The sequence below is a fragment of the Acomys minous genome (genome assembly GCF_964271855.1).
Source record: "Acomys minous genome assembly, chromosome: 10".
Classification (NCBI taxonomy): domain Eukaryota; kingdom Metazoa; phylum Chordata; class Mammalia; order Rodentia; family Muridae; genus Acomys; species Acomys minous.
In genome coordinates, this window is record NC_140491.1 from 38206637 (window position 1) to 38234335 (window position 27699).

At 43.7% G+C, this 27699-nt stretch overlaps 1 protein-coding gene and 1 long non-coding RNA gene across 2 annotated transcripts; both read right to left on the reverse strand.

Annotated features, from left to right (window-relative positions):
• Nucleotides 1-737: 737 nt before the first annotated feature.
• LOC311607790 lies at nt 738-2110 on the reverse strand. Its single transcript, XR_014782744.1, has 3 exons — nt 2086-2110; nt 1819-1966; nt 738-756 (listed from the first exon to the last, which is right to left on the reverse strand). It is a non-coding gene; the product is annotated as an uncharacterized lncRNA (long non-coding RNA).
• A 3276-nt stretch (nt 2111-5386) lies between these two features.
• Nucleotides 5387-27626, reverse strand: DNAAF10 (dynein axonemal assembly factor 10). The gene is made up of 8 exons (XM_084797302.1): nt 27244-27626; nt 21426-21526; nt 19486-19616; nt 17361-17462; nt 14840-14955; nt 13639-13773; nt 9104-9201; nt 5387-6576 (listed from the first exon to the last, which is right to left on the reverse strand). The coding sequence occupies exons 1-8, from the start codon at nt 27424-27426 to the stop codon at nt 6369-6371; spliced, it is 1074 nt and encodes a 357-aa protein (XP_084653428.1). The 5' UTR covers nt 27427-27626; the 3' UTR covers nt 5387-6368.
• Nucleotides 27627-27699: the final 73 nt, after the last annotated feature.

The following is a 27699-nucleotide window of genomic DNA, read 5'->3' on the forward strand; positions in this document are numbered from 1 at the left end:
GTATGAGCTATTCTAGAAACACAACCAATTTTCCCCCTCAATTTCTTAGGGTGCCCATAACAGACCTATGTATAGGGGTGATCCCAGGGCCCAAACTGAAACCTGGCCTCCTCTATCTGCCCAGAAAGACTCTAAATTGTTGCTGATTCTTGTAAGTTTTGTGTTTGGGTTGGTTGGTTGGTTGGTTGGTTGGTTGGTTGGCTGGCTGGTTGGTTGGTTGGTTGGTTGGCTGGCTGGTTGGTTGGTTGGTTGGTTGGCTGGCTGGTTGGTTGGTTGATTGGTTGGTTGGTTGGTTGGTTGGTTGGTTGGTTGGTTTTTTTGAGATGGGGTTTCTCTGTGTAGCTCTGGCTGTCCTGGAACTCATTCTGTGGACCAGGCTGGCCCCGAACTCACAGAGATCTGTCTGACTCTGCCTCCCACTTGTGGGATTAAAGGCATGCACCAAGACCACCTGGCTGACTGTAAGTTATTTATTATTTAGTAATGTATGCCCTGGTATCCAACCATTACTTAGCGCTAGCATAGCACCTGGGCCCATAGTTTCTTGCCACTGAGGAGTCTGCTATCTCTCTATCACATCCACGGTTCTGTGCACACCTATTCTGTTAACTTTCTTTGCCATATGTTTGGGTTAATGTTCTCTCACGTGATCAGGTGTATCTCCTCTCCACAGTGGCCCCCTGGATTTGAAGAAGGCTCTGCCTCTCTTCAGAGGGCTTGCGCATACTTTAGCCCATTTGGTGTCTTCTCCACTGCCTATATGACAGGTCATAAGTAAAAGACTGCAAATGTTGAACAACTTGCCCAGGACCTGAGCCCATGAAAAGGCAGGCCAGTGACTGAGACTTCCAAAGTCATCAGCTCACCCAGAGTCTCTCTTCAGACTGACACTGTGGTGCCTCCCACACTGCTAGAAATTTTGAACACAGCCGCAAAGCCCTGCTGAAAAATGTTAATTAAATTGTACTGAGCTTTGTTTTGTATGCCTGCAGCGTCTCCAAGGATACCACATGCCGAGCCTCGCAGGCTTGTAAGGTAACTATTGCTAAGGCTCTACAGATGAAGAAAGGAAGTTCAGGAAAGGAAGGCATGTGTTCACAAGCTACTGTCTATGAAGGAGTAAAACAAGAATGTTAAGCTATAAAATGTGGACTCCAGGGCCCCCTGGCTTACACACTACGCTACATAGACTCTTTGTGAACCCTTCATAAACATCAATTGATTAAACATGCACGAAATCCTGGTAGCATAACAAATAGACCAGAATAGGTTGGTGTTGGGGAAGGCAGATACTTCCTTACAGTGTGACAGATTTTGTCTTAGTCCAGACAGAGAGGTTAAAAATCTGAATTCTTCTAGCTGGTATATTTGGCCAAAGCACCCATGGGCTCTGTATCTTATTTACTACACAATGTAACTACTATTGTGTGGCATTCTCAGTATTTTACTATTCCAAGTAATCTAGAAACTATTTAAAATATATAAGGAGGAGGCAGGTAGAGTCCATGCAAATACTGCAGCATTTTATCTTATGGGACAAAGACACATACAGGCAGGAACCTAGGAATTTTCCCCAGATGCTGCCACTATACTTTTGGATAAGGTTGCTTTCTTGGATGCAGTTGTTTCCCTCTCTGTACAAGAAAACACAGTAGTTGGACTATGGCATTCATAACCACTAGACACAATCCCCAGCTCTCAGTGGCTGGTACATAAACCATGTTCATTCATCTCTCGCATGGAGGAGATGATGTAAATTATCTAGGATAGGAAGAGTGCTCCCCTTCCAGATCACCACCCCAAAGCTCTGTCTCCCACCTTTCTGGAGGTCCGCTTGCATGGTCTCCGGTGACTTCACATAGCTGCCAGGGAGGCTGACATGTGCTGATTTGATCATGTGCTCCTGACATGGAAGCCACAGTAGAGACAGTGCATCACTTCTGTCCCTTGTGCAGAAACCCAAATCCTGCAGAGTCACAACAAAGACAGCTGGCATTGTGACTTGCGTCAGCCAGCTCTCTATCACTGTAGCAAAATACATGACACAGGGCTACTTATAAAGTAAAAAAGTTGACTTCCACTCACAGTTTGGACAGTTTCGACAGTGAAGGCTGTAAATTGGTAGCCCCTCTATCATTCTGCGCTTCTGGGGATAGCAGCATGTTGCAGTGGAAGCAGGTGACAGGGAAAACAGCTCACACCTTCATCTAGGAAGCAAAGGGCAGGAGTAGCGAATAGACTAGAGTCCCGCAGTCTTTTCGGAGGGCATACCCTGTAATTTCCGGCCTTCATTCTGTGCCATTTGTAGTCTTTTTTTTTTTTTTGGTTTTTCGAGACAGGGTCTCTCTGTAGCCTTGGCTGTCCTGGACTCACTTTGTCGACCAGGCTGGCCTCGAACTCACAGTGATCCGCCCGCCTCTGCCTCCCGAGTGCTGGGATTAAAGGCATGCGCCACCACGCCCGGCTGCCATTTGTAGTCTTATTGCTTGTCATATGACCAAAAAAAAAAAAAAAACAACCCAAAAAGTTGGGAGAGAAAAATCAATAAAAAGACACAGGCTAATTTAGCACTAGCCCCAGAACTAAGGAGATGCAAATTCTTAGTTTGGTTCAACCTTTTCCAGTAGGATCTTTATTACATATAGAAAAGATAAAATGAAGGCAGAAATGGAAATTATGTGAGAGCTAAGTTACCAGGGCTGGGAGAGCTTGTCTTTGGGGAGCTGCTTTGAGGGTGCCAAAGTTTCAGGCCTCTCTTGCTGCGAACGCTGGGTTTCCTGGACACGTTTGCACTCTGGACAGTCTACTCGTTGGAGGTAGCTGTAGCCCTATCTCAAAATGTCATAGCACCTCCCCAACATGGGACCAAGTTTTCAGCCCACAAACCTTTGGGGACACTTGTCTAAACCATAAAGTTATCTTTATGGAAGAGATTCTTATCAAGTCTATCTAGAGATAGGCTAACGCTTTTCCCTCTGACTTGACTCCTCTGTGGCAGCTTCAGTGTCCTAAACAGAGAATCATGTCATTTCTCCTGTCTAAGACACTTCACTGAGCAGACCTGGAAGTTGGCATTCAGGCTCCAAGTGCTTCAGGAGACCGTGACTATTGGAGTTCTCCGTGGTCTGACTTCTTAGGGCTCCGCATAGTGATGGCTTGGGAGTCCTGAGTCCCCTTCGCTGGTCAGTCACAGCTTTGTGTTGGAGCACTGTTCCTGAGCCTTGCTTCCGTCAGGTGTGGCTCGAAGCAGGAGTAAACAGGATCCAACCCTCCTTAGTACAACAACAGACACCTCAGAGTGTGAATGACATCTCCTATCAGATAAGGTCATCAGCAGATCAGATACCTCCTTATCTGTGGGTGGAGAGAGCCAGAGCACTGCTCCTGTTGCTGCCTTGCTTACGCATCTCCCCTTAGTGCCAGTGAGCTGGTCTTGCTTGTGCGGCCGGCTGTTCTCAGATTCTACCTAGAACCTCCTCAGGGCTGAAGGACAGGTCAGAATAATGCAGGCTTTCAGGGAGGCTCTGGGATTTAGAGCCAGAATCAGTCTGGACGACTTGGAAGTGGTGTCTCTGAGGCATCTTCCAGGGCAGACATTCAGTGGCTATAAAAAGCTTAGGTGCAATAAAGAAGGGACAGTGAAGAAGACGCAGTGCGGATGTGTCTTTGGCTTCCTGTGGGAGGAAGAACTGTGACTACGTTTATGGGTTTTGTCTGAGCTGGATGGTCCACAGCACCACAGGGCAGGTTGGGGCTTTGATCACACTTGCTAGTATAGAAATGGATTTAAAGACTAGTGGACCAAGCTGGGCGGTGAGTTCAAGGCCAGCCTGGTCTACAGAGTGAATTCCAGGATAGCCAAGGCTACATAGAGAAACCCTGTCTCAAAAAAAAAAAAAAAAAAGAGTAGTGTATTTTTCCCATGTAAATCTGGAGCAAGGGAAGTGGAGAGAGGTCCCAGCATCTTTCAGGAAGGTGTGAGGAAGTCCTCAGAACTTCCAAGCAAATGAGTAGTGGGAGGTGAAGGCGTGGGGTATTTATTTTGTCAACCACTTACTTGCTTTAAAAGCAAAGCCAAGTCTTTTCCCTGAGGAGAAAGCATTCCTAGTGCTAGGAATCAGACTGGCTCTGTGAGGCAACGATGCAACTTCCATCTACTAACGCCATTGCAAAGAACAAGCACAGATGTCGTGTGGGCTCTTTCGTGAGTTATATTTTTGGGAGAGATACTCCTTCAAATAGTGTATGTCTTGGGGTTCTGTTTGTTCTGTGTGCTTCCTAGGAATTAAACAGTGCAAATTTTCCCCTCTTGATTTTAAAGGTTCTCGGTTTGGTTTTATCAGAGGTCTGCAAAGCAAACATCACCCACAAGGGGGCAGTGCACCCTGAGTTTTCTGTTAAACTAAAGCGTGTGCTTCACAAAGCCTGTCTCTAGGACAGAATGTCGCCAGGACACATGTGGTAAGAGGCAGGTCTTATAGACATGAACATTATTGAATTTTGTGGCTCCCAAACAGTCAGTGTCCCTAGGGGTTGAGGTAGGAGTATGGGGAAGGGGGAAATAAAACCGTCGTCTGTGCTGTATAGCCTTAGACATACACCAGCAACATTTTCTTTCCTGTATAAATACAAAATGCATCCACTCAGTGTGTTCAGGCAGGTGCCAGCACAGGCTGGGTGAAGAATGCTCTACTGTTGGTTTAAGTTTCTTTTGTGAGTTTGTAGAGATGTGGGGAGCACCTCTCATGCTTTCACCTGCCTTGGGGCTGCCTTAGTTGCGACAAGTACTTAAGGTTTTTTTTTAAAAATTACAAATAAAAATTTTCAAGAAAAAACATTTAGGCTAGAAGATCAAATTTCCCTTTATATTTTCTACTGAGGTGGGCCTCCTTTGACTGGGATGCTAGGCAATATAGTGACGCCCTGTACTACACCTACAATCTTTTCCTTTTAAAATGTGATTTGTATTTGAATATGTGCACGCATGCGCATGCACGTGTGCCAGGGGTCAAGGCTGGGTGTCTGTCTCTTTCCACCTTATTTTTGAGACAAGAGACCTCAGAATCCAGGAGCTCATCCTTGCATCGCAATCACTCAGCCCTCGAGCCAGCTCTCCAGCCCCCCACAGCTCCATGTAGAAAGCATTTTGGGAATTAAGAATTCCTGAGTTTTGTATAGTGTGCGTTTGTAGGTGGCTGTGTTCTTTGGATGGAGCTGGGGAACACATGTTTTAATGAACGTGTGATCAAGCCAGTCCGCTCTGAGGCTCAGCTTACGATGTGTGCCACGGGCAAGAACCTTGACCAAAGGTGTCCTTATTTTGGAGTCAGAAAGGGGACAAAGCGGAAGTGACTGTATGGCTCCTACTCACAAAATCAAATTTCCGTCGACCTTAAAAGCCTGTTTATTTAAAAAATATATTCAAAAGGTTTGACAAAAAGGTTTAAAAAAGAAAACCACTCCAGTCTTCAACAGCCCATCATCCTTTCCCACAGTCAAAAGACAAGCAAGGCCTCCGTCTGAGTAAAAGAGAGAGGGTTTTAAGCCACAGTATTTTACCAGTTACACTGCTGAATACAGTTCTCCAGTCTGTCCAGTCAAACAGTGTTCTTTCAGTACTTTACAAACCAAGCGAAGTGATTCCTATAATGTGGAAACACTAAAATGAAACAGAAATGCATAGAGAAAATATGGAACTTTGGAGATGCAGAACAAACCTAAAATACAGTTAAATAACAACTACCGACTTTGGTTACTTGTTACTTTTTAGAAATTTAAATACAATTTATTTTTATATATATATAAGGATGTGCATGTGTCTGTGAGTACCATTGTCCAATACAGCCAGCAGATGGTATCAGATGCCCTGGAACTGCAGCTACAGGGGTTGTAAACCATCTAATATGGATACTGAGTCACACTGGGGTCCTCGGCAGGAGCACCAGGCACTTTGATCACAGAGCTATGTCTTCTGCGCCAGTGCCCAGCTATTTTTAAAGGTGGGTCTGACTGTGCCACCCAAGCTAGTCTTGGTCCTATAGGCTAAACTGATCCTCCTACCTCAGTCTGGTGAGTAGCTGAGACCATAAGCAAATGTCACAGCACCTGGTTCCTTTTATTTTATTTTATTTTTTAAGTAGAAATGTGGGTAAAAGGAACAAAGCTGACCCTGATGTGTGGCACCTTCACATGCAGCAGCATGCGTGTCAGGCCACCAACACCCAAAGAAGCTAGGGGTCAGCTGGCTTTTCCCTGTGGCCGTCACCCATCACTCAAATTCAACCATCTTCAATGAGACCAGAGGATGCAGGACACGTCTCAAACTCTGTGAGTAACCCTCTGGAAAGTTTCAAGTTCAAAGCCTTGGGTCAGATGGTCTGGAGCTTTGTAACAATCAACACTCGCACCATCTGGTCGAAGGAACTACAGATGCAGAGCCCCCTTTTGTCAGGACTCCAGTCCAAACTCGAGATGGGCTGCGTAGACAAGGTCACATTCTGCAGAAGGCTGACGGAACCGGCCACTCCCATCTCTACTCCTTCGGAATCTTTCTTTGACCGCTGAGTAGGGTATTCACTAAAAACAAGATCAAAGTGGTAAGCGAGAACTCTGGACATTCACTGTCTTATTTTTATAGATTAAGCTTCAGTGACTTTTCATCTCTCAGCTGGTTACTAAACCACCACTTACGACTTTCCAATATTTACCGTACGTGAGTAAAGACAGCCCCACTACCTAGCTCAACACACCTCAGCAATGTTACTTTTCCTGCAAACTTTTATATAGCACCGTGTCCAGCATCATCCTGGGCCTCCTTTTTAATAAGCGTGCTATAGGTCAGTTTGACTTGTGCCCTCCATAATCTTTTGTTGTAATTCTTTAATAAATCTGGAATGTTAAGGCACCACAGGCAATGTGTGTATACAGAGGGAAGGCGATAAGCAGCACTTACAAAAGCTCGCTTAACACTTCCACGCTGACCCCTGAGCCCACCACTCAGACCCAGCCTGAGGACTTTCTCTGTACTATCACTGTGGGAATGCCACTGGGGAGAGATCTTAAAACCACTGGCCTTCACAAGGGAGAAAGCAATGCTAAGAACATCAGATTGTTTTTCTCAGCTAAAAGTATAAAAATTTAAGCTAAGAGGAGGGAAAGGCCCAAAATGGAATTATACCTGATATAGATCTGAAAGATGGACAAAAGAAATACCGATCTCTACAGACATGCTTTAAGGCTCTAAGCAGGCTCCCCCAGGGCTCTGCAGAGCTTAATGAGTATCAATCATGACACTGTGTGAATGCAAAAAACCCGCAACCAACCGAGCAATGAAACAAGGAAGACGCAGAGTCTGAGAAGCACAAAGCTGTAAGACGCAGGAGAAATGGAGAAGCCACAGGCAGGAAACACTTTCTCTTCCTTTTAGATCCAACAAACTATTTACTTGAAAGTAATGAAATGGAGCTGGGTGCACTCGTGGGGCAGAGGCAGACGGATCTCAGAGTTCGAGGCTGATCTGGTCTACAGAGTGAGTTCCAAGACAGCTAAAGCTACACAGAGAAACTCTGTCTTGAAAAACATAAAATAAGTAAATAAATAAATGAACAAAATGCACACACACACACACACACACAGAGTCTTTCTCTCTCTCTCTCTCTCTCTCTCTCTCTCTCTCTCTCTCTCTCTCTCTCTCTGCACTGGTTAATTTTGGAGGTGGGGGATGTAGCTGCCATTGTGTCTACATGTGGAAAATTGGTACTGGCTCCTTTAGCAGTCTCAAGAATTAGGAAATCAAGGAAATAAGCATGGCTTAGCTAAGGAGATTGGCAAAGCGTAACCTGCAGAAAGACTGGGGAAGAATGAAGGGCAAAGGTTCCAGGATCAAAGGATCTATCTGCCCAACCTCATGCCAGAATGCCTAAAACATTCCTCCTGCTCTTACACTGACAGAAGGCACACTTCTTAATGAAGCAAGTTTGGATGCAGTGTATTAAAACATTGTTTTGATCACAAGCAATCACAAGTTTGTCAGTTCATAGCTTCCGTTCTCTAGCAAGTACTATCTGACTGCAGCCTTGTTTTTCAGCTTCTATGAGGAGCTTGGAAGGGTTTGTAAATGGGAAAGTCCAAGCCTTACCGAAAATAGTGTTGGTTTTTTTTTTTATATTAGTAACCAAACTTTAATTTTGAAATATCCTTCAATTGTGAGCTTCTTATTTTCTGAGTAATGCTTGGAGAATTTTTGTTGCTAATCAAGTTTTCAAACTTTCAATTTGTATAAGACCCGCTGAACTGGTAGCTGCCCTAGCAGTGCCCCCGGGAGTCACGGAACACAGCACATGGCTGTAGCTCCCACAGTAGCTCATCCTGCCTCGGTGTACAAAAAGAAACCCAGTGGTGAGGCTGCACCTGGAGACCAACCAGGAGCCTCAGGATGTTTTTAAACTATGATGAATCTAGCAAGCTCATTGCCCAAACCTAAGTATTCGGACCCTCTCGCTGACTCCCAGATGCAATGTTCTAATGACTAGAAGATAATATTTGTCATTAATTAATTCACTTTACATCTCAATTGTAGCCCCCTCCCAGAAGATAGTATTCAATGAAAATCTTGAATCAAATCAAAAAACAAAAGCTAGCAAAAGCCATTCGCCACCACCCTCCTCGCGCCCTCCCTTCTCCTTTACTGTTTATTTGTTGAGACAGCGCCCTCCCCTGTCCCCAGGCTGAACTTATTTTGCAGTCCACACTAGCCTCTAACTCACAGAAACCCTCCTGGCCCCGTCTCCTGAGGGCTGTGATTACAGGTGTGACCATGCCCACCTACAAGTTCAAATTTGGGGGGGGCAGAATGCCCCCAACATTTCTAAGTCCTTCTCATATGCACAGGCATAACTATGACAAATACACTTATTGTGTCAGATAAGGGCGAATTTTTATTAAATGTAAGATAAATACATTAGTAAAAGAAAACATTTAGAAAGCCAGTTATATAATACCTAGAAAGCAAAGCGTGCCAAAAGGGATTAAGTCAAATATCAAGGGAGAAAAAGAAAGCGTGCCAACTCCTGCTTCACCCCACAGATAACTTAGTAAGACTTACTACTTCCAGAGGTGAAGGTTCCCGGCGCCTCCCGCTGTCAGGAAGAGCTCTCGGTTCTGAGGCAGATGCCGAACTTGCCATATGGTGGACTTATGGGCCTAGTCGGACAAGACACACATGCTGGTTAAAGACCAAATGGCAGCCATGAAGAGGAGACTCGAAACAAAGACCTGCGGCCCTTCTCTTCAGCTGTTAGAAAAGAACATTTCATTGCTGCTTTCATTTTCACAGGCACTTTTGCAGAGGAGTGCAGTCCGCATTGGCAGTGGGGCCTGTCGAAGCCTTTCTGACTGCAAGCATTTCTCTCAAAGCATCCGACACTATGGCCTGCCTTTCTCTGTGACCTAAGTCTTTTGCAGTGGCCGACACCCTTTGTCTGTTCTCAGTGTTTTAACTCTGATATGGCATGGCTTCCTTGACCTTTGTTTGCTGTTCTTCAGACTCCTGTACCTGCGTGGGCACCACTTTTCTATACTAAGATAACTGCCTATGATTTCAGTGAAGATAAGCCTTTTGTACAGTATTCTTCTACTCCCTTAATTCCATGATCTGGTCTTTTCATGGTGTTCCATGTGTGTTATATACATATACACACATAAATATACATGTTATATACATACATACATGCTATATACATACACACACATATATACACACATGTGTATGCATGTATGTGTGTATATGTATATATTCACATATTATATATAGTCAATTCACACTATAATCTTTAATTTGCACAGTTAATTTATCATTGACGGTTACTGAATGATTCAACTGCTCTACCTCACCTTGAAGATCCGATTCTCCACTTTTCACTACATCCTTTATGCACCAAGGATTTCTTCTGAGTTTTTAGTTTGTTTATTGAGTTTTTTAGTCCCAGCATCACTTCAGTTTGGTTTTTCTTCAGCAATTCTCATTACTGAAATATTCCCATTTGCAAATAATCCTAAAGTTAAAAGACCCTAAATACACTACCAGAAAATTCTTAAACTTAATACTTTCAGAAAAGTAACAGGACACTAAACTAACATACAAAATTCAGCAGCCTTTCAATTTCTAATAATGGTCTTGTAAAAAACTAAAAAATAGGGAGCCACAGGGAGAGAAGCCTGTTCAGAGAAGTTGCTTAAAACAAACAAACAAAACAATACCCCCCCTCCCCAACAAAAACAGTGTGGTGGTGGTGGTGGTGGTAATGGTGGCAGCGGCTGTGGCACATGCCTGTAATCCCAGCATTTGGGAGGCAGAGGCAGGTGGATCTCTAAGTTCAAGGCCAGCCTGGTCTACAGTGCAAATCCAGGACAGCCAGGGCTCTATATACAGAAAAACCCCATCTGAAAAAAACCAACCAACCAACCAACCAACCAACCAATAACAATAATAACAACAACAACAAAAAGAAAAGAAAAAGAAAAAGAGAACAAACAACCACTTTCTGATCAGACCGAAGGCCTGCGGCGTCACCAGATGGAACCTATACCTGGCACCATTAGTGGGACCAAAACCCTGTGGCTGGACAGGTCACAGGCCCTAGGCAGAGCCTACTCCTATACTCTGCCCATAGTACTAAGTGACTCCTAGACTCATCGCTGTGCCCACAGACCCCAACTCTCATCAGAGAAGCTTCTTGCAGCAGGCATTAATTACCACAGAGACCTACAACTGGCAAATGTGGAGCACCCAGCCTATCACGTTCTCTCTTCAAAGCTCAGGGGCCTCCTTATAAGAGGACACAGGATGGAAGAAAGCTCCAAAGAAACAGGATTTCCTGGACAGAGCAGGGCAGTCACAAAAATGAACTCACATCAGTGGTGAGATTATGCACAAGACCTGCGCAAGCTCAAGCCAGACAAAATGGCAGCACGGTGAGGGACTGGCCTGTGACAGCTGCTGGGAGAGGGGACTTAGTTCTCTTAGTGCTGTGACTTTTGGAAAGATGGCCATGCTCCAGGGTAGATCCCACACTCGAGAGTGGGTGGGCAACACAAACTCAACTAGTGGGTGCTTAGAGCGGGGTGGGGAGGAGAAAACAGAACACCAAGGTGGGTGGATGGACAGCGGCGTGGACGAGGGAGGAGGAGCTGCGGGAGGGGAAGTGAATATAATCAAAATGCATTGTGTGAAATTCTTAGTTAGTAAAAATGTTATTGAACAAATAAACAAAACAAAACAAAACAAAAAAAAAAGAAAGAATGAAAGAAAGAAAAGAAACCAAACAACAAATGATGGCAAGGATGTGAAGAAAGAGGAATCCTTCCTGCTGGTGAGAATGTAAAAATCTAAAGTGGCACAGCAAGTGAGGCTGGAGATTTCTTAAAAACACTCAAGCAGAATGACCGTGTGACTCAGCTATGCCCTAACTCCCGGTGGCAGACCCAGAGGACCCTGAGTCAACATACTACACAGATCTCTGTACATCCACTTCTATTGCTGAACTATTCACATGGCTGAGAAACAGAACAAGTCTAGACGTCTATCAGTGGAAGAATAGGAAGAAAATGAAGTACATACCCACAAATGGAATTTTATTTCATCATTAAAAAGGACAAATACAGGATGTTTTCTCTCATGTGCAAAACCTAGAATTAAATTTATGTTTCTGTGTCTGTGAAAAGCTGAAAGTGTGGTGAGAGAGGAAGGGGGAGTAATTAATGACCAGGAAAGAGGAGCAAAAGTGAGTGTGATAAACATACAGGACATGGGTGCAGAAGTGAGGAGAATTTGATAGGAAGAAGGGGACCAGAAAGAGACAGGCAGGGAGATGGGGAAGATGCTGAATAGCAGCAATGTATAAAGACGTATGTTTCACTGTGCGGCATCTATTTTGTAACTAACACTCTGCCTATCCGGATGACTTTTAATTTAATTTAGTCATCATTTAAATATGTTAACAGATCACCTATACTTAAAAAATGAAAATGCATATCCTTAGGAAAATAAAGGCAGGCAAGTGGAAAAGGCTGACAGTTTATCAGTGCCTCAGTCCAGCATGCTGGTGCACCTTGGGGTCCATGAGGAGTGAGAGCTGAGCGAGAAGGGAGGGATGCAGGAGGACCCAGGAGAGGGCGACCCTGCTGCGTAGACGCCTGAAGCTGCTGTGTGACCTAAGCTGCCCACTTCACATTTCCGTGATTACTAACCTAAAGATTTTATTTTAAATTATTGTGTATATGTGGGGGTGGGGTGGGGGTGTCTGTGAATGAATGCAGTGCCTGAGGGAAGTCAAAAGATGGCATCAGATCTCCTGGCACTGGGAGTTACAGAGGGTTATGAACAGCCTGGCATGGATGTTAGGAACCTGACTCAAGTCTTTCGGAAGAGCAGCGGGCATTCTTAACTGCTCTCTCTCCAGTCCGAATGATAACTCTTATCAATGATTTGAATATTCATTTGAGAGCATTACTGCTAGCATGTAAAAACAGGGATCTCAGAATACACACTTTGAGTTATGAGAGGCCCCAGTGATTAGGTTAATACTGCCCAAATGAACTTGCAAGGATACTATTGTATATAGATAATAAGAGGGGATTTACAAACAAAATATGGAACAATTTAACTATAGACTGAAAGCTATACTAACTATATTTTAAAAAGACACTGGCAAAATAGTGTTACAGTTTTAGTTACCCTGTTATGGCTTTAGCTCATCTGGCGCTGGCAATCTATGCTCAACAATAACTACTACATCCTGAGATACAGTGTATCAGGAGCACACAGGGGGAAGTTCTGTGAAATCCCACAGCACCCACTGTGGGAGAAGGAATCCCGCAGCACCCACGATGAGGGGTAGCAGGAAGTGCACATCCTGCAGCATCCACAGTGAAGGAAGCAATGGAAGTAGCTTCTTACTTTCTGGCAACCTGTACATTGGAATCAGGCAGAAACAACCGCCTGCAGCTGCCTTCCTTCTTATGCTTAGGAAAGAGGGTCATGTTCCCCTCCCCCTTCCTGCAAGACACAATGTTTCTACATGGATTTTATGTAGCTACTTTTTAGTCTAGACATATTCTCTTTGTTGTGACAAGTATTTCCCTTTGTTTTTCTTTCCTTATCATTTTTTCTAATCTTGTAGCCACAGCCTTTCCCCACTAAGCCATCTCAAGTAGAAGCCAAAGCATGAACAAACAGCATCTAGGACTCCTGACCACAGTAACCAGGGTTTTCAAGTGATATCACTTAATACAGCAAATGAGAGTTAAAACAAAATGGGATGAGATGACACAGTGAAATGATATTCTGGAAAAATCACTAGATATTAACAGAAATAATATGTATTTACTAGAAAACACCAGGCTGGGATTTCCTGATCAAATTCTTGGCATCAGCAAGGCTTCTTTTAACTACAAAGTAAGATTCCTGGCTAACTAGATAGTTACTATAGTCGGGAAGTGTAAAGCTGGCAACCTTTGGGATCTGCACAAAAACACGGTCCCACAAGCACGTGACAGAGAGGAAACCTGGTGAGTCATTCAGTGAAGTAGTCTAAAACAAACACCACCGCTCTCCATAGAAAGAGAGTTCCTCAGAGTTACCTTTTCTGTAACAGAAGCAAAGCCTTTGGTCGGGTGCTGTGTTCTCATGTCAAAGACGTGGAACTTCCCTTCCAGGGATGTCGCTACTAACTTATTCATACTTATGTCCTTTCTGTCAAACTCCAAGCTACACACCTGAAAGTGGAGAGTACGTTATTGATAGGCTCTTATTTTCTTTACTTTTTAAACATGTGTACAGGCATTCTTTGCCTGCTTTCATATATGCACACCAGGTATATAGAGGGTGCCAGGTAGGCCAGAGGGGTAGGCCAGATTCTCCAAAACTGGAATTACAGATGGTTTTGAGCCATCATGCGAGTGCTGGGAGTTAAACCCAGGTCCTCTGGAGGAGCATTCAGTATTCTTAACCACTGAGCTGTCTCTCCAGCCTTTGTTGATTCTTTTACATTATCTGAATGGCTTAAAACAACAAGACCATGTGGAAGGGCTTTTGAATCAATATAGCAAAATATAGTTTCTGTTAATCTGATCAACAAAACCATCATGGGAGAGGGGAGACATCCGCATGCTCAGTGAAAGGTGACAACACAATGTTTTCATTATTTAGCATAGGTAAGTCAAAGCCTCCTTCCAAAAATCAGAAATATATATATATATATATATTTATATTTTTTTTCCCGAGACAGGGTCTCTCTGTGTAGCCTTGGCTGTCCTGGACTCGCTTTGTAGCCCAGGCTGGCCTCGAACTCACAGCGATCTGCCTGCCTCTGCCTCCCCAAATTCTGGGATTACAGGCATGCGCCACTGTACTCAATGAACCACATTCTTTGATAAAGGTGTCCAGCTCAAGAACCAAAAGTCCAAAGGTGCTTGGAGCAGCTTTTCCTACTCATTTTGCTATCATCTGTGTGGTCCCTGTGGCCCTCAGATGCGGTGGAGGCTCTACTGGCTCCACTGTGTACAAACCACATCTGAGTACATGTTTGCGTTCTTACATTTTTGGCTTGAGCCCCGCCTTTAAATGCTGAGCCACCTCTCTAGCTCATGTGTTCCCTGTCTTAGTAAAGGGGGCCCGGCTGCCAGTAGACTCAAGGCGGTTTGGCTGCAAAAGGTTAACTTTTGGCAGAAGACTGAGAGGCATGGGTTTAGAGAAAGGCTCTGAGAACTCCGCCGTGGTCAGAGGGAGATAGTGGATTCAAACGTGCTCAGAGAAGTTGGAGATCACAGAAATGCACATTACCCCATTTTTAATGTTTGTCTCCCACCGCAGTGACATGTTTCTGAGGTCGAACAGCTTGATGTCCCCATTGTCATAGCCAGCACAAACTACACGTTCTTCTTGACTATAAGCGTTGCCTGGAAATCAAGACACATTTCAGGTCTTCATAAATGCAAGGTGAAGGCTGCTAGGACAAACTGGTACAAAATACACATATAACTTGGGACAGATTTAATTTTAAAAAATTATACTGGGGATAACTCCACTCATCAATTTTGGTAGATGAGGAATATTAAAGTTTAAAAAATTGCTTACTAGAAATTCTATGACAAGAGTCTAACTTGAAAGTGTTTCCTGGACTCTAAATAGAAAGGAAATGCTCCCTCCAGCCGGGGCATGGCATAGGCTTGTCTAGCAGGCACGGGGCCCTATAATCCATCCCAGTACCGCAAAGGCAGACCAGCTACAGTTCACACATCACAGGGCCTGGGAAGATGGCGATGTGTATGCTTCTTCAGATCCCTTAGTAGCAACAGCGTATGAATGAAAACTCTGCTTTAAAATGATTTTGCAGAGTATTTTCCTGGTTATCTTACTTTGGCCAGAAGCTCTGTAACAAGTGGGAGGGCACTGTTAGCCGTGCAGGTGACCGCACCTAGAGGTTAGAATAGGATGCGAACTTCAGCATGCTTAGCTCCGGGATGGTTTTCCTGCATAGCTCTTGCCAAATTGGGGGTGGGGGGGTTGGGGTGATGTGAAGGAAGAGGAAGGTCCTGTCATGTGTGAGGCCACCTGCCTTCATTCTCAACAGGCTCCTGCTTCCTCCTTATACACTCCAGGCCTGCATTTCTACTGTGAGGTCTTGCTGGCACTAGTACCTTGCTCTTCTACGTCCCAAACTAACGTCACCGTCTTCCCTTACCACTGCCACACTGCTTGTGGGGCTCTTCAATGAACAACATCTTTCTCTCTGTGATCAATCCCAACATGCAGTCTTTTCGGACATAATCATTTTCCTTGTTCCTCATTTGCTGGATCCAGAATTGCAAATACTACTTATTCTCTATCTATCTTATGAATCATGTTCATGGCTGCAAGCCTTCTTTACCTGGAATCCTGCCTAAAACTTCTGAACTCATCTCCACTGTGCCTTCCCCAGCCCCTTAGTCTTCATCACCAGTGACGTCGTCTGAAAGCTCAGAACAGACCTTCCAAGGCAGACCACTACCCAGCCCACCTGAACAACGGTGGTGGGTACGGCATCTCTGCGGCCTCTTTCTGCACCATTTCTTCCTGGGGCACTTTGAAGTTATTCTCTATGTTGAGAATATCCTCCCAATTTCAGTGTTGGAAATCCTGACTCCTTGGTCTGAGATCAATATGGTCTTCCTCTGTGTCTCCCTCTGCATCTCTCTGCATGGACTGATGCTTCTTGTGATGTTTTGTTACTTTTTTATACTGTAGCTGAAGTGGATGCCAGCCCTTCTTTACTAAACCATATGCCATATGCTTGAGGGCTTAAACATGACTCACTTTCACTGTTGCATGTCCACAGCAATTAAAAAAAAAAAACTAAAGTCAGGCATGGTGCTGCTCATCTGTAGCTCCAGCTCACTGGGAGGTTGAAGCAGGGTTTTACTTGACTCCAGAGGTTTGAGGCCAGCCTGAGCAACATAGTGGCATCTTGTCTCAAAACACACACACACAGACACGCACGCGCACACACACACACACGTGCACGCATGCACACACACAATCCAGGTATGGTGGCATATGCCTTAATCCAAGCATTTTAAAGGCAGAGGCAGGAAGACCTTGGCCAGCTTGAGGTCAACCTTTTCAAAAATAAAACAGAACAAAACATAACCCAGAGGGTTTAAACTAAACATGGCGCTGCATCCAGAGGTGCAGGCCTGTAACTGCAGTGACCTGGGAAGCTGAGACTAGCCTGCGTTCTGGCCCTTCTCCTTTACAGTCAAAGACAAGGACCAACACTGACAAAAGCAATATGATTATCAGTATATTAATAACAGGTCACAGTTATCAGACTTACAAGACATAATTATGCAACGGCACAACTATCTAGAAAATAAACACTATGTAAAATATAATGTGCAACTTTTTAGGTTATAATTTGCATCTGAGGCTTCACTTAGCCCTATCGCTGGCATTTGGTACTACACTAGGTCAGTCTTATCAATTAAACAAAAACTTACCAAAATAATAGTAAACATTTCTAATACTTAATAATCTATGCACATTCTAAGAGCTTTAGTGGTATTACCTCATTGGCTCCTCAACAATATTAGCACCACTGTGTAAACACAATAACCCAGAAACAGTGAAGTCCGGTGACTTTCCCCAAACCACACACTAAACAGCGCAGTACAGATGCAACCCCCAGCCCGAGACTGACACTGACGACTGTGATACTCACCTGGACACACTCTCAGAACAGTCTACAGAGCGGAACTGCTGGAGACCACCGGTAACTTCCTGAAACTTAATCAACTTTGAACACAGCATCCTGTCAAAAACTTACCAAATGCCACCGTCCAACAGTCTCTCTTGTTTTCTCCTTGTGCGGGTTCCATGTTAGCAACAGGATCATCTTTTTGCCTTGGGTCCCACACCTTTACAGTGCCTGCCATGGACAAGAGAGTTGGCAAAATTCAATAGTGGCTGATCACGTTTCCTGCTTTCATTCTCTTTCTAGTTTCCTGTACACGTGACAATAATGCAGATGTTACAAGATCTGAAAATACCCATGCTTTCCTAACGTCAAAGTGATTAAAATGCACTTGATGCCAAACATAGCCCATATGTTAGTGTAAGAAATGATTGCTAAATTAATAGTTACACAGAGAAACCCCTCTGCTCCTAGGCCATCTATAGGCTATGATTGACAAGTCAAAGACAAGCGTACAATTCAAAAAATGCCTTACTAACGTATGTACAAAGGTCAGTGAGAGTGTCATTTTAGTTATGTTTTCCTTACTGCACATATAACCACTGGCATTTTCCTTTACAGAAGAATAAGCTATCATTATGATTTCTTTTTTAAAAAATATTTATTTATTTATTATGTATACAGTGTTCTGCTTGTACATACACATGTATGCCAGAAGAGGACACCAGATCTCATTATAGATGGTTGTGAGCCACCATGTGGTTGCTGGGAATTGAACTCAGGCTCTTCGGAAGAGCAGCCAGTGCTCTTAACCTCTGAGCCACCTCTCCAGGCCCTGTCACTATGTTTTCATATGGGGTTTTAGAGTGACACTTCAACTGCTGGGGGAGGCAGTTCACAGCAGAGTGACCAGCTTGCTTGTGGTCCCAGCTTCACTTGTTGACACAGAAGAAGAAACAACCCCACCTGTTTTACATAACTTTCCCTCATAAAATAGTGAGGAGGGAACTATTAAATAAAATTAGCCTAAACTAAATTTCAACATTCTTATATCAATTTACATTATAGGATTACTAACTAATGTCACAGCCTATAATCAATATAAATGCATTTAATGAGAAAGAAGAGGGAAGGGGTTTAAAAAAAAGTCCCCAAAAGAGACATGAAACTTAAGCTATATCTCCAGGGACAGAAGTGGTCATTAGAAATGTGGCGGGGACTGCCACAAATCTGCTGGAGATTACCATCTCAGCCACAGGTTTACCCAAGTTGTTAAGATCCTAGTAAGTTTTCCACACTTGAATTGGCAAAGAACATAGATGATTCACAACACAAAATTAATTAGTAGGCAAGCACAGACCTAACACAAAGGGAAATGGAGTACAGTTTCTAATCTACAAACTTAACAGGAAAGAAGAATCAATGGCAGCCAACGATAGTCCCTCATCCATCATAGCTGGCCAGGGGAATGTGTACTATGGGTTATTTAGAAATGCATTTTAAAAAATCATAAAATATTCCCAAGGAGTTACATACATAACAATCATTACTTCCTTCATAATTTCAAGCCGCCTAAGATTATCCAGAAAACTTGAAGCACACTGAAGGGTTACTGCAGAAGCAGAGCGAGTACAGTGGTAGAGCCTCACAGTGGGATTTCATAGTCATTAATACATGGAAACAGAAGCATCTGCCTATGACAAGCCATAAAGCAGAGGCATGATCACAGCGGCTGTGGCGCCGCAATGGACTGCTCGCTAGCTCTCCTTTGTGAAACACTGTTCCTGTGAAAAACTAAAGCCTGGGACCCATGCAGTCATTCATGCCTAGCCTGTTGCTCACTGAAGCCAGTGCCTGTGGGCAGATCTCAGACCATGTTTTCAGGTGCCTGTCAAGCTGACATTTCCCTAAGCAGTAAGGCGGCTTTTTAAAAAGAGAATGAGAAGGCACCATCCGTCTCACACCACTGGCTGCTTCAGAAGCCCACAAAGAGATTGTAAGTCTTTCACAGTAAGTTCATTACTCATTGTTGAACTAACTCCGCACTACAAGATTCAGTGCTGTGTCTCCACCTGAAAAGACACAGAAGCCTGAAACAAGTGAGAGATGCACAATAGACTTGTCTGTTAAGATGCAGATGCACGAAGGGAAGATGCAGAGTCAAGCCAGCCATAGGGGATTCTGTGTGCAGAGGAGACCCCATCGCGGAGCGGTTTCCATTAAACATTTGCTTAGTACCTAAACTGCACTCACTCACCATCTCGGCTGCCGGTCACAATTTCAGGTGCTCCTTCCCCAATTCCAAGTCCACCTATTCCATCTATAGTATTTATAATTTCTTTGTGGCCCTTCACAGAATACACTGGCATCTCTGGAGCTTCCAAATTCCTAAGGGGAAAGAAAGCCACTTACTACACTTGGCCTAAAAAAAATCAATTCAAAATTATATATATTAAAAAGAATTCAAAATGGATCAGAGACTTTAACATTTAAGACAGAGGCTCTGACAATGCTAGAGGAAAACATAAATGAAACACTGAGAGATACAAGCATAGGTAAGGATTCTCTCAACACACAAATGGGTAAGGCTATACACAATGAAATTTTATTCAGCCATGAAGAAAAACGAAACCCTGACATTTGTGAGAAAAGGAACAGCAGCAGAAGCCATCACGGTAAGCAAGTAAAGACCACGGTTCCTCTTATAACATGGGAAATAAGTTTAAAATTATATGCACATACCTATGTGTGCATATGTGTGTATGCATATATGCGTGTAAACAGTCATAACACGGGAGAGGGTGGCCAGTAAGATGGCCCGGGTGAGGAAGGAACCGGCCAGCAAGCCTGACAACCTGCACGGATCCCCAGGTCTCAGAGGAGCAAGAGAAGACAGGTGCAAAGGCTCCCAGAAGCTGTCTTCTGCTCCCCGCACGTGTTCATGTACACACAGGCACAGAGACACACAGGCACACAGAGAGAGATACAGACAGACACAAAGACACAGACACTGAATAAAATGTAAAAAAAAAATTAAACAACAAAACTCAAAAGGGGATGGGAAGAGAAGAAGTGGGCAACGAAATATACATAGTAACAATGTATCTAGTTGGGACTGTCTTTAATCACAGCACTTGGGAGGCAGAAGCAGACAGAGCTCTGTGGAGTTAAAGGCCACTACACTGTGAGCTACAGGGCAGCCACCAACAGTGAACCATGAGCCAACAAACAAACAAACAAAATGTTGCTGTGTACTTTAGATGTTGAAAATATTTTCTAAAAAGAAAAACTTGAATTCATTTAACTTTAAGTAAGGTATATATAAAGGCAGTAGATACTACTGTGATTTTGTTCATTCATAGCAGGTTTTTATTAAGGTGTTCAATAGACATTTTCCTAAAAAATCATGTCTAAATCTTAAAACATTAAATACTGTATTTTTTGAGACCATAAGACACACCCAGTTTTTAGAGCAGAAAAAAAAAAAAAAGAAAAAAAGAAAAATAGTAAAAACAGCAATCGGACCATAAGGTACACCCTAATCTACCCCCGCCCCCTTTTGGGAGGAAAAGAGTGCATTTTATGGTCTGAAAAATATGGTACTAACAAAATCTAAGTGGGAGTTCTGCATGGAAAAAATTAAAATCAGTGTATCGCTCTATAACACCAAACCTCTTGCTAAAGTGGCATTAATTACTAGCCCCACACAGCCTGTGGGCGGGTAAGAACCACTAACATTGTTTCAAGTTCTAAAGGGAAGAGCTAAGCATCTTTTTAACCCTTTGTCCTTTAACTTCTGAGGTTAATATAATTATACCATCTCTCCTCCCCTCCCTTCCCCTCCCTTCCCCTCCTCTCCCTCCCCATCCTCTCCCCTCCCCTCCCCGCATCAAGCCCTCCTACAGATCCTCCTTGCGCTTTCACATTCATGGCCTGTTCACTGTTATTACACGCATATACAGACAGACGCATGTTATACACACACATTCCTGAATGTAACATGACGCTTAGGATTTTAAACAGACTCTGCATATGACATAGAGATGTATCACAACACAGTCCTCATGACTTCTCGTTACTTTCAGGAGACATTTAAATATTTGTAACAACTATTTCCAAATTAGAACTCTCTCTCAGAAGAGTGAGAACCCTATCAAAGAGCACTTATTCCATTGATGCACTGTTTAATCCTCTCACCATATATGAAGAGTTCCATCAAAATCTCCAGTAGCTAAGTACCTCTGCTGCAAAGACGTGGCACCAAATGTTCCACACTTAAAGGGCTTAGCCTTCTCGATCTGGACAGAAAGGAGAGAGGGTATTTACTTATGTAAACACTTATTTATAATCCCAATATCTACGGCTTTGCAGTGAGGGCTAAACACACTATACATAAAAGCAATGAAAATACTGTCTGATAAAAAATTGTACCTTCTTCAGTTAAGTCTGTATAATTTAAGAAAGCTATCACTGTCAAAAAGAAAAGTTGTTTTTAATTTGAGACATGGTCTTACTATGTAGCCTTGGTTGGCCTTGAACTCAAAGCTTCTAGGTCGCTGAGTGACTTTTAATTAATGTGTATGGGTGTTTTGCCTTCTTGTATGTTCATGTATCATGTGCATGCAGTGCCCACAGAAGCTAGAAGGCGGCACTGGAGTCTCTGGAACTGGAGTTACAGAACCATCTGTAGATATTTGCCATGCGTGTGTGCTGGGAATCAAACCCAGGCCCTCTGGAAGAGCAGACCTCTGAGCAATCTTTCCAGCCCAGGATTCTGAGACAAGGTCTCTCACTTCATTGCTCAAGACAGACATGCTCCAAACTGATCTAAAACCCAGAGATCTCCGTGCCAGCACGGGGTTACAGGAGCGGGAGAGGGACACAGAGAGATTTTTCTTGTTGTTGTTATCTGAGATATCTAAACGCTGCCAATTTGAGTCCCGGGGGATGGCTCACTGCTGTAGCCCAGCACTCCAGATACGGAATCAAAAGTGCAGTTGTGAGTTCAAGGTCAGGCTAGGCAACACTGAATTTTAGGCAGGCTAGGCTACTAAGAGACCTTTAGCCTTTCCCTCTTGCAATCCTGAAAGCTCTACTCTCTCTGCTGTTCTGCAGATTAAAAAGGTGCAGTACATACTGTGCAGATCTCTTGGCAGAAATGCAAATACAATGGAGACGCTATTCCCTGAAGGCTTCAGGAAAAGTGATGTCCACAGGCCTCTTGTAGTCCTGCCTCTCTGAATGAGGGCCTAAGGAAGCCTCCCTTAGCCACTCAGCACTAATTCTTGGGACAGAGAAGCCAGTACCAGTGTTCTTCCAGATCCTTCCTTCTCATCCTCTGGGTTTTCAATGTACTGTGTGTCTAAGAGGGTATCTGATGTCATTTGTACACAACCATGAAAACTGTTTCCATGTACTGAGCAAATGATAAGAGAAACATCATTCTACATGTTTTCCCCCAGAAAAGATCATCTTTTTTCCTAATATGTACATTGTGGTTAGGGACCTGTTTTATGTGAGTGCTAGGGTCTTCCACTCAGGCCCTCAGGCTTGCAGACCAAAAGGCCCTCATATCCTCTGAGCTACCTTCCTACTCTCAGATGTGAGTTTTTAACCTTAGTAAGTATTAGTGTTTATATAAATGCCTTATCCTCAGTGAAACGTTGTAATATCGTGTGTGTGTGTGTGTGTGTGTGTGTGTGTGTGTGTGTGTGTGGTGTGTAGGTAGGCACGCACATCCATGAAGAAGTCAGAAGAGAACTTCAGATATCCTGATTTATGGCTCTCTGCTTTATTCCATGGAGACAAGGCTTTGCACTGAACCTGGCGCTAAGCTAGCTGGCGGCAAGCCCCTGGGATCTTCCTGACTCTGGCTTCCACAGTGAACAAGCTACACGCGTGCAGATGTGCCTGGCTTTTTATATGGCTGTTGCAGATTAAAACCCGGTCCTCACGTTTGCACAACAAGCGCTCCCTCAGCCCTGCCTGCAGTCCCAGGATTCTGAGAAGAAGTGATGCCTCTTGCTTACATCCCAAGAGTCAGGCAGATCTCAGGCTCTCTCTAGGGGACACTGCCTGCAGGGCAGTATGTGAGCCCAACACTTTACTATGCAGCCCCACTCTGCAAACCTGTGTCAGCAGAAACATCTTCATCATCATCATTGAGAACAACAAGTTCTAAGTCTGATATGTGGGGGGAAAAGATGTGGGAAAGAATTAAAGCCAACTTCAGGTTTTTTCACCTTTGGTTTTAAACCTCATTCGTATTTTTTATAAGATAAATATATAGTTTCATGCTCCCCTCAGGGTTTGTTTTTGTACCAAAAAAAGCAGAAACTTAGATGTTACTAGTTTATTGTTCAAGAACGAAATTCAAAATATTCAGTAAAAATCATTTAAAACATTAGATTGTGTCACCCGCCTGCAGTGTGACTCCGCTTTGCTCAGAAAGGCTAGGCTGGGTTGTACATGTGCTTCCTCGGTTCTCAGACAGTCACAGAAATCAGTAACTGAGAGGGCACCGTGAAAATGCAGATGTGTACCGCACACCAAAGAATTCTCTTTTTTAACACTGTGAAGTACTTTTTTTCCTATGGAAGATGAGTAGAATACAGTGGTAACTTTGGTAGAAAACTGATTGGTTAAAAGTAAAATAATGCTCTAATTGGTTAAAATTATTTCACACACACACACAAAATCCTCTAAGATTGATAATATTGAGTATGACCATCAATGATAGTTTACTTGACCTAGTTTTTTTTTTTTAAATAGCCTATGCCAGAATTACGTGTCAGCATGACTAAAGAAGCCCAAGATCAATAATTGCCATGAGAGCTATTTTTGTTCTGCCTGTGGGCGGGTCTACTGCAGCTTGTCAGTATTTCCTCCTCCACATCCTGGCACTACTTAATTAACATTAAAAGCAGTGACTTCAGAAGCACAGGAGCTAAAATACCAACACTGCACTAGCTCACTACCAAGTTTCAACCATGATTTCATTTCTCAGGGCTGTCTCTGTCCGTATGGTACCTTTGTGTTTATTAGGAAAAAAATAAAAAGTTGTCCAGTGTAAGCTGGAGTCTCAGAAAGGATGATGAAGTGACACTTGGCTAGCCACTCTTATGTGGCCCAACAGTCTGTACAACTAGGGAAGGAAGCCCGCCTTCCATTTCTTTTTCTTTTATGTGGCTGGGTATCTTTCCTGCAAACATGCCTCTGCATTAGATGCACGGCTGGTGCCAAAGGAAGCCAGAGAGAGCGAGCACAAGCGCCCCTAAAAGTAAAGTTATGAACAGTTGCAAGCTGCTCTCTGGGTGCTGGGAAGCAAAGCTGGGTAATGTGGAAGAGAAGCGGGTGTCCCTAACCACTGAGTCATCTCTCTTGCTCCCTATTCTCTGCTTTTATTTGTTTGCTTATTTTTGTTTGCTTGTTTTTGTTTTTTTGATACAGGATCTCACTATGTAACCCTGGAACTATTCTGCAACTCACTATGTAGACCAGACTGGTCTCAAACTCGCAGAAATCCTCCTGCCTCTGCTTCCTGAGCTCTGGTATTAAAGGTGTATGCCAAACTGCCCGGTCTCCTGCCCTCCATTGTAATCGATTCCTCACAGGCAATGGCTGACTTGCTCTTTTATACGTTATCTTGGGTGCATAGGCTTTGGAACAATTCCATCAAACAAAATGAGTGTGTCTCCTAACATTTACGTTAGTAATCCACCTGGCCCCACTCTGTCACTCACTAAAGTCAACTAGCAGAAGGTCATGTTTCTAGGGATGGGCACAAGGCATGGGTATTTTAAATCCTGGACACAAACATCATTAGCAACCAAACACACATAGGGGACTTTGATAACCTGTATGCTTCTCTGCTGTAACCCCCAAAATACAATATTAAGTTCTGAAAGGTGCTTTATTTCTAATATTTTACTTGACTTTTTTTTTTTAGAAGTAAATGTTCAAATACTTGCAGTTCTTTTTTAGCATAGTAACTCTACAGTAGTCTCAGTAATTGGGTATGGAATGAAAAAGGATGCAAAAACACCCTTTTACTCCAATGGCTCAGATCATTTTTGGTACTTTCTTTTTTATTTCTACCTAAATTTTCTATATGTTCTCTTATAAACACATATTACTTTTACTATAAATAAATGTTTTCTAGAATTCCTCAGAAATGAGAAGAGATGAACACTATTTCACTTGGAACAACTACTACTGACATGTACGTAAAAATAGTAATTCTTGGGAAAACAAAAATATCACAATTCTATAAGCACTTTCTGGCTGAGTGTTGACTGGCTTTTGCTCCTAGCGTTTCCTGTGACGCTTCTGTTATGCTGGTGTTTCTCACATTCAGAGTCCTTACCACACATTGGCTACCAATTCCTACACCAGTATGTCAGACTCCCAAGTTCTTATAATAAACATGTATCGAGTGGCTGGTCCTTACAAATGACACAAGACGACACTGTCCCTGCTCCTCAGCTCACACTCGAGAGGTCTGAGACAGATTCTTTTGGGCAGAGAAAGTCACTATATGAGTGAAATGTAAAAAAAGGTTCCTTCCGGCAGAGATCAGGAAGGACTTCCTCAGTCAGACAGTCTGAACTGGCCACTGGAACAGCAACAGGTGACGGCAAGTGAAGTGATGAGGAACACAAGGCATGGTGGGAAAGACCAAGGCAAGTTTAGCATCTCCAAGTTGAATACCTCGCCACAGAGTAGGAAGTGAACCGGAAAACTCAGCAGAGCTCAGGGAGGGACACTGCTTCACATACTGTCACACACAAGTTTAAATTATTCTCTGCCTGCCCTAACCTCTGTCTCCATCAAACCAACTCAACACCTCACTGTGACTGGCTCACTCATTTCAGTCAACCCAAAGAGAAACATTGTAATAACTGCAACTATACAATTGCTGCTTAAGCAACCGCTCAGCACTGTGGCGCACCGCCTGTAATCCCAGCCCACTGGCTAGCTGGAGGATTATGAGTCTGAGTTGAGCATCCATCTCAAAAAGAAAGAAATGAGATATTAATTATTTTTCATCATTCTGCAATTGGCTCACTGGCAACCTTTTACAAAAACTACAAATCTGGTCTCATCAGTCTGAAAGTCCTCCAAAGGTGTCCTGTTTTTCTCAAAGGAACAGGGATAAATCTCTTAAACGGCTTACCGATCTTATAATGGTCCCTACTCTTAGATGTTTATGATTTTTTTTAAAGCGGGGGTTACAATTGTTGTTCAGACAGGGTCTCAAACTGAAATTCTTCTGCTTCTACCTCCTGAATGCTGGGATTAAAGGTATGTATGTGTTTTTGTTTTTAAAAAGATAATAAACTACCTCCCACAACTAGCCCTGAGCTTTCTCACATGCTGGTCCCTCTGGAAACTTCATACTGTACTCTGGTTTTGCCCTAGTTAGTTTCTACTCACCCTAAATCTGTTTTTACTCTCATAGACATGTGTACTAGAAAACCCATCTTGGTTTACATTTATGCATTTTTGGTCTGACTGTTTAACTCACTGTTTCCAACAGAAAACAAACTCCCACGAGATCGGTGACATTGCCATTCCCATGCCTGGGGCTATCAGAAATTCAACTGATACTTCTCGAAAGGACGGGGTATTCAGTTGTCTCCACTAATTTCGTTGTAGGTATTCCGGTGCCTCCTTTGGCTTTACTTGCATGAAATGTAAATTTACTGCATATACCTACTAGTAGACTACAACAACTGCAAACAGCCTAAAAGATCCTCGAATACAGCCGATTTGAAACCCTAACTTCACTTCCCAGAAACCTTGCAAGGGATCGCACCGAGGATGGCGGGAGGAAGGGGCTGGCAGTGAGCCAAGGTACTCAAGTTCCCCAGTGAGATTTTGGGGGTGCCAAAGCTTTAAGTCGGCAGTATTTCTCAATCTGTAATCTCTTTTCTGCTGGGGGCAAGGCTGTGGCAAAGAGGAATGCAGATCCTAGAAAACGCACGCCCAAACAGCAGTCCAAGCCTGCACCCACCTCCCGCAGCAGCTTTACGTCCCCGCGCTGGATCTCGTACACCTGTATAACGCCGGTGCCCCGGGCGAAGTTGCCCATCGTCACGAACTTGGCACTACAGGGCACCCATTTGCAGTCGAACACCGTGTAGTTGAGCCCCTTTTGAATGTGGACAATGATCTGAGGCTTCTCGAAGGCAGACATGGTGTAGATACAGACAAGCACTAACTTGGAAACCAGAATGCAAACATCTCAGGGCCAGTTTGTCCCTCCCTAGCCACACTCTACCCGGACGCCTTAGCAAGTTGGGCTTGGGTGCCTCCGATAATGCCTGGTGAGCTGCTGAGACGGCACCAAAGGTTTCGCCACACACGGCACGAGCAGATTTACTGACTTTACCACGACGTTTTCTCACGAACACATAAAAGTCTGTGAATGCTCTGGCTGCGAGCGCGCGAGGGGCACGGCAATACCTAC

What these genes read in the sequence shown, in the direction of transcription:
- DNAAF10 (XM_084797302.1), bottom strand. Translation starts at nt 27,426, where the DNA reads ATGTCTGCCTTCGAGAAGCCTCAGATCATTGTCCACATTCAAAAGGGG. An exon ending in TGTGACCGGCAGCCGAGATG is followed by an intron (nt 17,463 to 19,485) that starts GTGAGTGAGTGC and finishes TGTCCATGGCAG; the next exon opens with GCACTGTAAAGGTGTGGGAC. An exon ending in CTGTTGGACGGTGGCATTTG is followed by an intron (nt 14,956 to 17,360) that starts GTAAGTTTTTGA and finishes CTTGATTTCCAG; the next exon opens with GCAACGCTTATAGTCAAGAA.